The sequence below is a fragment of the Gracilinanus agilis genome, chromosome 6, assembly GCF_016433145.1.
Source record: "Gracilinanus agilis isolate LMUSP501 chromosome 6, AgileGrace, whole genome shotgun sequence".
Lineage (NCBI taxonomy): Eukaryota > Metazoa > Chordata > Mammalia > Didelphimorphia > Didelphidae > Gracilinanus > Gracilinanus agilis.
The window spans coordinates 294,526,769-294,539,526 of NC_058135.1; the positions used below are offsets into that span (position 1 = coordinate 294,526,769).

Consider the following 12,758-nt stretch of genomic DNA (forward strand, 5'->3'; position numbering starts at 1 on the left):
AAACACACTCAGGGAAATTAATGTACAAAGTGGATGAGCCACTCGAGTATCAAGAAAACAGAAACTACAGAAGTCACCAGGGCCCTCCAAGTAGCTTCCCTGATGACAACCACGCTGAAATCATTAAGGAGCGAGGAATCCGTTTTTGAGCCACCAAAACAAAGTTAAACCCCAACTACTCTGAATATTAAACCCCCAACAAAACTTCCTTAGAGGTAGGCGTTTTTCAGATAAAAGAGAGTGCGCAGCTGGACAAAAGCAGCACGAAGGCCCGATCTGTGGTTTCAAAATGGGAGCCTGTAAGAAAAAATCCAGGTCTCATTGTAGACCCGATTTCGGGGTTGGCTGCTGAGGAGAGCCATACAATGCAAACCTGAAAAATGCCTGCGCTCCATTGTGCCGGGATACTAACTTGAGCACATCAAACGCACAAAAGAGCAAAGTGGGTTAGAACCGAGGGTTCCTCGAGCCCAAGGCTCGGTCTTTGGCAGGCCCGCTGAGAAAGGCTTCCTGGGGGGCTTTCAGGATATTCTGCGAGCACTCTGGCTTCCTTTCTTTTTTAAACCCTCTTCAGACCTAGCAGCCATGAATTCACCCCAACTGTTCATAAAATGATGTATTTTTAGGGGCGACCAACTCTTAGGGCAATGATTGTCCCCAGGGAGAGCCGTCCTTTGTGTTTGCCCTAATTTGCCTCTTTCTGCTTCCCGGGGTGGCCCCCAGCCCCGCTGTCCAGGGATTGGTCGAGTGAATCCTTGAGGCTGGGTCACTTTTGATCATCATCAAACTTCGGTGAACCTTTGGCTTTCCTGATCAGGGAGTCAGAGGAGAGTTCCTGCCCCCCCTTCTACACAGCAGTGCTAGAAGCCGCCCCGTGGGGGGAGTCCAAAGCGAGGGAAGCCCAGGGCACGTGGACGGCGGGGCCTTTCCACAAAACAGTAGCACCAAGCCCCAGGGACTCGTCTCTGTCGACGGAGGTCCGGCAATAACAGCCATTCACCCCGGCCTCCTCGGTCCGGCTCCCCCCACACACTCCAAAGCCACTTTGAGCAGGCCAGACCGTCCCTGGGGAAGGGCCTGTGATTTCACAATCTCACTGGACAAAGTGGGTCAAGAGGAAACTGGCCAACAGGCCCTTTGGGCGCCACCAATGGGTTCTCAGGGACAGGACGTGCCTCGTCGGGCCTCCCTAGCCTGTGCTCGGGCCGGACACCTCGAGGCGCAACGCCCACATTCGGTTCTGACTCTCACCCAGGCGGCCCGAGAAGCTCCCCGGTCACTGCGGTGAGCTACAGGCCCCTGCGGGCCGGCAGCCTGGAGGTCCGGCTCACATCTGTCACACAGTCACAGGCCGGGTATTGTCTAAAGCCCGTCACGGGCAGCAACGACAGCAAGAAAAATGACCCGGCCGAGGACTGCCCTCATCCAGCTACGGCCCAGCTATTCCCGGAGTGACCACAGAACCGCTTTCTAGAAAGCCAAACGGGCTACGTCCATCCCTGACGTAGCACTCCGAGCCTCGTGCACTCCCTGGACCCAGAAGTACCAGAAAGCGTCCCACCTTCCCCGGCGGCTCCCCAGCTCCAGCCCGGAAGGGACCTTCTGCCCACACGCAGCACAGACGGACCCCCTCAGGGGCGTTTGGCAGTCGGACGTCTGCCAGCCTTACATCCCCCCACAAAGCGGCCCTCCGGCCGGAGTAGTGACCTCCACACTGGCTCACACATGCCGCACACGGCCAGACCAACGTCATGCCTGCGTCCTACAGACTTCGCGGCATCGCCACGCCGATGAGAATCTCTCTAAAACACGCGGCGACGGCGGACCGAGCGGACCCTACTCGGGGGGAACCTCCAGCCCCAACGGCCGGCCGAGAGTCCCCCCAGCTCTCGCGTCCAGGCAAGGCCTCCGGCCACCCATGAACACCAGCGTCTGCTTTCCCGCAAAGAAGCGAACCATCTAGTCAAGACAGATTCCAGACATGTGCGAGGAGAAAAAAGCGCTCCGGAAGAGACCGCATCCACACAGCCACGACCTCGGCCTCCCGGTCTAGCCGGGCCGGGGCCATGCTGGGCTCAGAAGCTGACCAGCAAGACCCCAAATGGAGAACGTGGGACCCCACAGGGGACCTGAGGAATGTTGGGGGGCTGCCCATGAGGGCCATCGGGGCGCCTCTAGGCTGAACGGGGCACTTGCCCTCCTCAGAGGCCGAGGCGGCTGCCTCTACTCGGGTTTGGGCTTCAGAGGCCCGGGGGAAGGGGAGGGGGTCCCTGCAGCCGCGGCGCCTCTCGAGTTTGGGCCACATCAGCGCCGTTCTGGAGCCGCCAAAGCGCTTGGGGATCCCAAAGAACAGGGGCCAAAGCGGCTGGGGGAAGCCAAGCAAACAGCAAACCAAAGCGCGTGCCCACCGGCTGCAGCCCGAGGACGTCCTGTCCGGAGGGGCTGGTGTGCTCGGGACAGCCAGAGCGTCCCTGTGAGGCGCCTCAAGAGCACACGATGCCTCGCAGGCCCTCCCGCGCCCGCCATCTTCCCTCGCTCCCACCCCGACGAGGCCAGCCTTCCTCAGGGCGCCTCTCGAGCGCCATCTCAGCCCACACCGCTGGCGGCTGCCTCTCGGGCTCGCCGGGAGCACGAGGCCCCTCAGAGCCTCCCCAGCGCCACCACGGGAGCCGCTACGGCTCTCCTCCCGCCACCCCTCGCGTCCGTCTCCGCCTGTCTGCAAGGACCCCACGGCGGCTCCTTCCCACGCCAGGAGGAGCGCCGCGGCCCAAAAGGAAACGGAGCCCCGCGTGGCAGAGAACACCAGAGTCAGAACCGTCGGCTGCGTCTGCGGGCAGCGCCGGCTCCCGAGGGCCCATCTGGAATCCCGAACGACGCCGGCCCCCCTCGCGATGAGAGCTGGGCCCCCCCAAAAAGAAACATGGCACGAGCCTCTGCGTCCTACCTCGATGAGGAAGTCTCCAGTCCTCAGGCCGGCCTGCCACGCCACTCCTCCTTCATCCACGGACTCGAGATACTGCAGGGCCGGGAAGGCGGGCGTCGGGGTGAACTCTTCGATGGGAGTATCAGCTTGAAGGACAGAGAACAGAGGCCTCGTTGGGACGTGCAGAGACAGCTCAGGCCCTGCCCGCAGGCGCTGCGAGAAGGGGCACATCGTGGCCTCCGGGGGCGCCCACAAGGCCGCCTTCTCTCCCGCCCCCACGCCCACAGCGAGGCCCGGCCTTGGACCCGAGGCCCATGGAGGGAGGAGGCCTCGAGAGGCCTTGTGGCTCTCCCACACCCATCTGTTAGACACGGTGAGTGATGGGCCCTCGCCATCCGCGTCTCTGAGCCTGTCATTCTCTCGGGGAGCGTCCGTGACTAAACAATTTCTGTTCTAAAAATGGAAGAGTTCCTCCTCTGGCATGTAGGACTATTGGAGCACCACGCCAAATCACGTGTGTGCTTCCAGCTACCTAGACACGGAACCCGAGGGCCGGCCTGCCCATGCCAGGGGAAAGGGGGCTGGCTTCACGGGGCTCCGGACGTGGACTCTGCATACAGTTGCATACAGTTATACTTAAGGGGCTCCGGACATCGTGGCTTCCAACTCAGGGAGCCCCCCAAGAAGTCCTGACCTCAAGGAAGCAGAGGCCTGTCTGCGGGGCCCCCCCAACCAGGTGTGCTGGATGGCACGAGGGCCCCAGAGACACTCCCATGGGCATGGGGGGCCGTAGCAACAGATGGAAGGAGGACAGCAGCACACACACATTCACTGTCTCTCCCTCTCTGTGTCTCTCTCTGCCTCTGTCCCTCCTTCCCCCTCCCTCCCTCTCTGTCTCCGTGTCTCTGTCCCCCCTTCCCTCCCTCTCCCTCTCTCTGTGTCTCTCTTAGTGTCTCTGTCCCCCTTTCCCTCTCTCTCCCTCCCTTTCTGTCTCTGTTAGTGTCTCTCTGTCTCCGTCTCTGTCTCTCTTAGTGTCTCTGTCCCCCCTTCCCTTCCTCTCCCTCTCTCTGTGTCTCTCTTAGTGTCTCTGTCCCCCCTTCCCTCCCTCTCTCTCTCTCTCTCTCTCTCTGCCTCTCTCTCACACACAGACCCAGCTTGCAGACTGACCTCTAAGGAAAGTTGGACAGGGAGAAGGAAGGGAAGGGAAGGGAAGGGAAGGGGCCGAGAGAGGAGGGCCTGATGCGGCGGCGTGGATGCCTGCACGCTCTGCCTCCGTCCTTTCCTCTAAGCCAGAGCCCACGTGGGGCTCCAGCCTCACAGGCAGCCCCTCCGCACGGCCTCGGTGGGCTTTCAAAGGCGAGTCCCCAAATTCAGGCCGAGGAGGCTGGTGCCGAGGGCCCCCCTGGGCCCCCTCTCCCCGCACGCTCTCCTTCCCCAGGCACGGCCCTCTGGGCCCCACAACGCTGCCTCTGCCTTCCCTGGCACCCCCCCCACCTCGACTTGAGGCTGGCTGCCTCCATGAGGCTGAGAACAGCTGCCATGCTTGCACATGAAAACAGGCTGGCTAGCTGGCAGCGCAGAGCACGGATCCCACCCACCGCTTGAAAGGAAGCAGGCAAGCCAGCCGCCCCGTGCAAAGCCATATTGTGTGTGCAGCAGAGAAAGCCCCGAGAAAGCTCCTGCCGGGAAGGCCCCCGACCGCCCGGAGCGCCCTGGCCGAGGCGACCCCCACCAGGGTGGGCGGGCGGGCGGGTGGGCACCCGCACGGGCACACACGTGTGAATGGCCGCCGGGCCCCGGGCCCCGGGTGCTTACCTTTGGCCCCTCGGAGCACGAAGCCGAAGCCCTCATTGTCTTTCTTCTGCAGGACCACCGTCTTCTCCTCGATAATGCAGTCACTGTAGAGAGAATTGCGGGGATAGCGCCCGTTATTATAGCCCACCATCATCACGGCAGCGGCGGCGGCGGCTCCTCCGAGGCCCGGCAGGTTCATCGTCACGGCGGCCCCCGGATCACGCCAGACCAGAGAAGCCCAGAAGCAGGGGCGCCCCGCGGCAGCGGAGGCCGGTGGGAGTGGAACGGGCGGCGGGGGGAAGCCGAGCGGTGAACGGGAGCATGACACAATGGGAGTTCAGGGGAGAACCGAGGGAGCTCTGGGGCCGTGCACGGGGGGCTGCGTTCCCGGGGAGAGGCTGATCATGTCGGCCGGGGCCGGCGGCTCACGCTGGCCCAGGAGGGGACCTCAGGGGGCTGCCGGAGCGTCCTCATTCCCAAGCCCCTCTGGTGTGGCCGAGCCCGCCGCATCTTCCGGGGAAGCCCGCGGGAAGCCGAGCTCGAGCGACACAAGGCAGCATCTTGGAGAGATCTCGAGCAGCTCTGCCCCTGCCTGAGCTGGCTGAAGGCACGAGCGAGTCACAGAGCTGTGCGTCGCCCCCAGAGCCCCCTCTCAATGGAACTGCATGCGAGCTGCTGCAAGAAGAGCCCCCCTCCCACCCCCGATCAGCTGACGAGCCGACAATGGGCACGGCGGGCAGCTGCCTTGGCGTCATCCGCCACAAACCTCCCCAGCATCGAGAATCTGCATAATTGAAATAGTAACGAGCAGGAGCATCAGTCAAATGGCAGCGGAGAGGCCGCCGGGGCTCCCCGACAATGCGGCCATGCTCCGGGCGGCCTCGGCCCGGGGAGAAGGCAGGAGCGACCCGGAATGGCTGAGCAGCCTTCCTCCTCCCCCAACAACTCAGCGAGAAGCTGCCGGGAAGGGGGGCGGCGCGTTTGCCCCCTTTCCCCAATGCGAATTGCTAACTGGCTTGGCCTCAGTTCGTCTGAGTAATTTTGCTAAACTCTCTCTCTCTCTCTCTCCTCCTCTCCTCTTCTTTTCTCTCTCCTCCTCTTCTCTCTCTCTGTCTGTCTCTCCCTCCCTCCCTCCTTTCTCTCTCCTGCTCTTCTCTCTCTCTCCTCTCCTCTTCTCTCTCTCTCTCTCTCTCTCTCTCTCTGTCTCTCTGTCTCTGTCTCTCTGTCTCTCTCTGTCTCTCTCTCTCACACACACACACACACACACTCCCTCCCTCTCTTCAGCTCCCTTGCTCTGGTCTGGCTTTGCAGAAACGCCCTCCTTTTGGCTTGGGGAGAGCAAACATCTGCCCACAAGTTCCTGCTCTCCAGAGAGCCAGAGCGGGAGGCAGAGTGTCCTGGAATGGGCAAAGACAGCCCTCTGGGGGGGACATGCTGATCCTCCCGTCCCTGGCCAATGGGAGCAGGGACGAGATGAATGACTTCCCCAATGCACAATGAGCAGGGGCTCAGGCCCAGGGGGGGATATGCCAATCCCCTTCTCCCCTGCCCTTCTGTCTCTGGCTAAATAAACAGAGCCAGCTCAGAAAGGGGCCGGGAATGCAGTGAAGAGCCTGGGGGCTTTCATGGCTGAGAATGGCTTGCAGGCCTGTGACTTCCATGTATCAGAACACACAGCGACTGAAGATCAGAGGCAACATTTGAACCCAGGTCTTCTTTTTAAAAAAAGGGAAACCTTTACCTTCTGTCTTAGAATCAATACTGTATTGGTTCCAAGGCAGAAGAAGTGGTAAGGGCTAGGCAATGGGGGCTAAATGACTTACCCAGGGTCACACAGCTAGGAACCCCAAACCTCCCATCTCTAAGTCCTGGCTCGCCACCCAGCTGCTCCTGAACCCAGGTCTTCTTGACTCAAGTACACTGAACTTAAAAAGCTCCGTTTCTCCGGGCTGCGGCTGATGAGAGAAGGGACGTCTTTCAGAGAGTCGAATGTCCAGCTGCCTCGACCACTCCTGCTCTCTACCGTTTCCCTCAACCAGTGGCCCCGGCAGAGTCATCCCTCTCTCAGCCTTCCTCCTCCCCAAAACAAATCCAGAAAGGCAGAAACCCTTCCTCTCAGCACGAGAGGCTTTGCAGAAGGGCTGGGCGTCCCACAGCCTGAGGAATGGCCAGTGGGACGGCTCAGCTTTCACCATCTCCACTTTCCTGGTCATCGAGAAGTGTGCCTGGGGGGGCTGGAAGTCCACTTCGGATACTCTGTTACCTCAGGCAAGTCACTGGACCTCTTTATGCCTCAGTCTCCCCATTTGTAAAACAGGAACATTCCTCTCCTGCATTTGCCTGCTTGGTGCTTCTCAGAAACAGGGCATCTCAGATTTGCAAAGGACCTTAGAGGCCACCTCCCCCCCCCCCCCCCGAACAAGGAGTGTCTCTAAAATACAGTCAGCTACGTCCCCAGCATACTGTAGTAAGGGAGATAAGATATAGACACATAAATAAAATATGTTAGGATATAATTAGCACAAAAGCCAATATAATTAGTGCATGAATGGAGTACTAAGTGCTATGAGATCATGTGAGGGAGAAATTATTTCCAGATTTTTTTTCCTGGGAGTCAGAGAAGGGAAGGTTTCAGGGAAGGCTTCATGGAAAAGGTGGCATTTGAACCAGGACCAGAAACATGGTAGAATGTCAAAGGCAGAGGTTGTGCGGGCAGCTCCAGGAGATGAGGAGAAAGCAGTTCTGAGGGAGTTGAGGGAAGACATCAAGAACTTTGTGAATGTTTCTACAGATGGAGAACCTCAGGCCTGGGGAGTGTCCAAGAATGCAGAGTAGAGGAGGCAAGTTTTGAACCCATGCCCTCTGACTCCTGAGCCCACTTACTTGAGAGCATCGAACGCTCTCTCCATTCTCTAAAAACTCACTTTCTTTGGTCTCCCTGCCACGACCCTCTCTTGGTTCTCCTTCTGCTTGTCTCGGACATTGCCTCCTCTAGGCCTCACTCACCTGGGACCACCCAAGTAGAGACGTTCTCCAAGGCACTGTCTTTGGACTTTTTTATTGTGACACTCCTTCCCGGTGACCTTAGCCACTGCTATTGCCCTCAACCGTCCTCACCTCTATTCTTTAGGTGCCTTGACCACCTGCGGGTCCAGCCCTACCTCCCAACCCCCAAATTCTAGACCATTTCCTTTACTTCTTGCCTGCCACACTTACTATGTTCCCCTGCAAACCAGCTGCTCTCTTGACTTCCCTACATCTAAAAATGTCCGAACCCCCACAATCCCCAGGAGCTGGCTTCAGTGCCAGCTTCTGCTTCTCCAGCACCCTCATTCTTCATCTAACCAGGTACCAGGTGACGTCGGTCCTTCTGCCCCCCAGTCTCCCATATCCCTTCCTTGCTTTCATTTCCCATGGCCGCCATTACAGCCCAGCTTCTCATGGGCTCCCACCTGAACCCAATGCAAAGTCCCACTTCCCACTTCTGCTCCTCCAACCCAGCCTCATCACTGATGCTAGCACAATAGAAATCATCCCTCTTCTTGGGATAAAGTCTACAATGGCTCCCTACTGCTTACAGAGTAAAGTGCAAATAATTTAGCCTGGCCCTCAAGACCTTTCATAGTATGACTTAGTCTCTAGAGCAGGGGTTCCCAAACGTTTTTGGCCTCCCGCCCCCTTTCCAGAAAAAATATCACTTAGCCCCCCTGGAAATTAATTTTTTTTTAAATTTTAATAGCAATGAATAGGAAAGATAAATGCATCTGTGGCCATCACCGCTCCCCTGGATCGCTGCAGCGCCCACTAGGGGGCGGTGGTACCCACTTTGGGAATCACTGCTATGGAATTTCCTCCAAACAGAATGGAAGATCATCAAGGTCCTCCATACATACTTGCTAGGTTGTTGGTCGTCTTGTGAACGGATCTAACGACGCTGGAAAGCAATTTGACATCATAACCAAACTTTGCATACTCTCCGTCCTGGAATTACCCCTACTAGCTCTGATTCCCGGAGAGATTTAAGGGAGGGGGAAGGATCTATGTGCGTATACGCTTTTTGGCAGCCTTTTTTATGGCGGCAAAGAGCTGGAAACTAGAGGGATGCCCATCAATTGGATAATGGCTGAACAAGCTGTGGCATATGATCGTGACGGAATGCCATGGTGCCATAAGAACAGGATGGACAGGACGATGTCAGGAAAACCTGGAAAAATGGACACAAACTGATGCAGAGCGTAGCGAGCAGAACCAGAACATGGTGCCCAGGAACAGCAACAACGTGCAAGGTGCGGCTGTGGAGAACATAGTTATTCTCGGCACGACAAAGATCCGGGGATCCAGGACAAATCCAAAGGACTTGGGAGGAAAAATGCTCTCCACCTCCAGAGAAGGAATGAAGGGAATCTGAAGGCAGACTGAAGAAGGCCGTTTCTCACTTCATTTTCTTCATGAGTTTTTGGTTTTTTTGGTGATGTAGGTCTTTTTGTACAACATGATGACTATGGAAAACTGTATTGCGTGATGGCCGTGTATAACCTACATAAGATTGCTTCCTGTCTCCGGGAGGGATATAATTTGGAACTCAGAATGTGAGAAAACAAATGAATGTTAAAAATTATTTCTCCAGGTAATTGGGGAAAAAATGCAATAGGACTTTAAAAGTGCTTGTTGATTGGAAAAACAAAGGAATCAGAGATTTGTATTCGGAGGATCTGGGTTCAAATCCTGGTTTTACCCAGATGTGACCTCTCTGGTCAGTTCTTTGGGCCTCAGTTTTCTCAACTATAAAACAGGGGATTGGACAAGATGACATACATGGCCCTTTCTACATCTATGATTGCCCCTTTCCTTCCTCGTGTCCCCGTAAGGTATCGTCCACTGAAACATCTTGGTACAAGGCAGCAGAAAAAGCCAGGGCTCCACAGTCTAAGCATCCAGGGTCAGATCTTGGCGCTGCTATTTACTGCCTTCGATATCTTGGAAATGTGGCTTCCTTGGCCTTCAGTTCCCTCATCTGTAAAGCGAGGGGTCTGTACTAGATGGCACTGGAGCCACCTCTCCCCCACCTTCAGCTCTCCATTTATGGTCCTAAGATTCCTCCCCCATCCTCTTGGATCTATCCCTACTGGAGCTGGTCTCCCACACTTCCTTCTCCCACCTCTGCATCCTGGGCAATGTCCTCTGCTGAGGAACAGGAGCGAAGGGAAGAAAATGTATGTGGACGCATTTTTAAACCGAATGTGGGATTCATGGGAGTGTGGAGAAAAGGCATCCAAATGATAAGAGTGGCTGCTGAGCTATGAACCTGTCAATAAATGCCTGCAGGGTGGTAGGAGGGAGGTAGTCAATTCACCGAGCGAGTGAGCGAGCAGGCGAGAGGCAATCGCAGAGAACTTGTGGTGGGAGGTGAGCAATGAGAGAGAGGAGAGCCAAGCCAGTCCCCACGGTCCCTGCCCCCCGGGACCCCGAGCCTATTTCTGCAATTAAACACCGGCGAGCGAGAGCGTTTGAAGCCAGAGAGAAGCCGGCACTAAGCTCGATCCGAAAGACTGGCCTGGGCTTGGAAGCATTCTTCCCTAGGCGACATGGGGGAAGCTTCTCCTGGTGCCCCAGGGAACGAGCTGGGACAGGGCAAAATCTGAGATGCTCCTTTCCAGTTATCTCGGCTGCCTTTATAAGCCTGAAAATCCCAACACAAAGCTTGACAGAACGGGAGGCTGCTCGGTGGCCCTTGGCTCCACCCTGGCGGACACTGGCGATCCCTTGCGCCCTAGCCCCATGGCGAGCCTCCTCAGCTTTGGGGGAGGCCCAGGCCACGGGCACCCTTCTCCAGTGGGGTGAACGTCCGTGTGCCTGGGAAATCCTGCTTCTCTTCTTACGTTGCCAGCTGCCCTCCTCCATCCATCCTCGGAACCGGAGAGGCTTCCCAGTCACGTCCAAAGCCATCCCATCCGCTGATCAGGCCGAGAAGGCGACTGAGGTCCAGAGATGTCGAATGGAAGCGGTGCCAGAAGCTGGCTGCGAGGCCAGCTGGGTCATCAGGGCTGGGGAAGGGCATCCCTGGGGCCTTGGCTGGACTAGGGGCACTGGCTGAATCCAGAACCTGACGGTAAGTCCCGCTTCTTTACTAAGGGGAACAAACACCATCAGGCTGAAGAAGACGGCGCTGTCCTGCGCCAGGGATTGGAGAGGCAGAGAAGGAGTCAAGAAGCCCGGGAGCCAAACCCCAGCTCTCACACGCATTAGCTACTTGAGCCAGGCTCTCCGTGCCTCAGTTTCCTCATCTGCAGAATGAGAAGGTTCGGCCCAGTGGCTGCCAAGGTTCTGCCTAGCTCTAAATTGATCATCTGATGAAGGGACAGCTACTTGGCAGTCCGTCACATTGCGGCTAGAATTCCCGAGTTCAGATGAGGCTCAGACCCTCGTTGTTTGACCCTGGGCAAATTGTGTGGCCCTGTTTGCCTCGGGTGCCTTATCTGTGAAATGAGCCGGAGAAGGAAATGGCCAACCACTCCAGGATCTCTGCCTAGAAAACCCCAGATAGGGTCACCAAGAGTCAGACATGCCTGAAAAATGGCTCAACAACCACAGCAACAGAGAAAGAAAGTCAAAGGTCCCAACGAGAGGACGGAAGGCTGACTGTCAGGGTCGACTCAGCTTAACCAGCACACATCGAGGTGGTTCCAAGGATGGAGAGCCAGGCCTGGAGACCGGAGGTCCTGGGTTCAAATCTGACCTCAGACGCTTCCTAGCTGTGTGACCCTGGGAAAGTCACTTGACCCCCATGGCCCACCCTGACCACTGTTCTGCCATGGAGCCAATACACGACAGTGTCCATTCTAAGATGAAAGGGTTTAAAAGGGAAAAAAAGCTGATGATAGAAACCAAACAGGACAAATAGGGAATATCTTACTATTTATTTTCTTTGTATTTTCCTGCCTTAGCACAGCGCTTTGTATAGAGGAAACACCTGGTAAATGCATTGCGTTGTGTTGCATTGATGCATTCATTCATTCCTCTATTTATTCACTCAGGGAACTTCCATTCGATGGAGGGATACAGAACCTACAGAGTTAAATCCAAGATAACTGAAGGAAGAAGCTGAGCCACGACCCTCGGCGGGCAGGAAGGAAGGGCACGAACTCCTCAAGGCAGGTAGCTCTTGAGCAGAGCCGTGGAGGCGAGGAGACAAAGACGTGCATGCAGCGGAGCCAGCTGATGCAAACGTACGGTGGTGGGAGATGAAGGAGCACATCTGGGAAGCAGTCAAGCGAAGGCAGAGCGCAGGGAGAGGACAAGAGGCCTGCGGACACAGACTCGACCTACATGGTGGCGGAAATCCTCGACGGCCAAGAGGAGCCACTGGATTTGATTGTGGAGGCCGGAGGGCACGTCTGCGGATGCTGGACAGGCTCAGACTGGCTGCTGTGGAGAGGACGGACCAGAGAGGGCGAGGCTCCAGGGAGGGATGTGGGGAGGCCCTGCAGGCTGGAGGTGGGCCAATCAGCCAATAAGCATTTAAGGGCTTATGAGGTGCCGTCCGTGGGGAGAGGGGGGGATGGATTCTGTGCAGGGAGAGAGGATGAGCCCCGGCCATCGGTCTGATACCGGATCTGGGGATGCTGAGCAGGAGGGGGGGGGGGGCCACAGGCCGGGGGAAGGAATCGGCGTGGCGGGGGGCATGTGGCCCGGGGATGGGGCTGAATTCACGGCACACGCGTCATAAGCCGGTGTGCCCCGCAAAGTCATGGCTCCCACTGAAAAAAGCGGGGGGCGGCGCTGTGGAGGAGCTCTAAGAGACCAAGAGAAGCCTCAGGGAGACTCGTGTGCCTTGGACAGGAGCACGCAGACCTGGCCAGGTTAAAAAATCAGCCCCTAATATGAAATCTTGTCCCGGGAGGAGGATGGCGACATCTAAAGAAACCAACCAATAAACAAAAGCCTCTTCAAACAAAGGGAAATGCAGGCCGTTTTGAAGTTGGAAATGTGCCCCCCCTCGCTATCCCCCCCCCCCAGTAAAATGGGAGGATTGGATCAGATG

At 57.0% G+C, this 12,758-nt stretch overlaps 1 protein-coding gene across 1 annotated transcript in view; it reads right to left on the minus strand.

Moving 5' to 3' along the window:
- SHANK2 (SH3 and multiple ankyrin repeat domains 2) overlaps window positions 1-12,758 on the minus strand; it is a 516,281-nt gene that overhangs the window by 214,310 nt on the left and 289,213 nt on the right. The window contains exons 9-13 of the mRNA XM_044682064.1: window positions 4,739-4,821; window positions 2,945-3,069; window positions 2,027-2,365; window positions 1,841-1,959; window positions 1,252-1,333 (exon numbers count right to left, since the gene is read on the minus strand). Coding sequence (XP_044537999.1) covers window positions 1,252-1,333; window positions 1,841-1,959; window positions 2,027-2,365; window positions 2,945-3,069; window positions 4,739-4,821 — 748 coding nt within the window. The remainder of the gene's footprint in view (window positions 1-1,251; window positions 1,334-1,840; window positions 1,960-2,026; window positions 2,366-2,944; window positions 3,070-4,738; window positions 4,822-12,758) is intronic.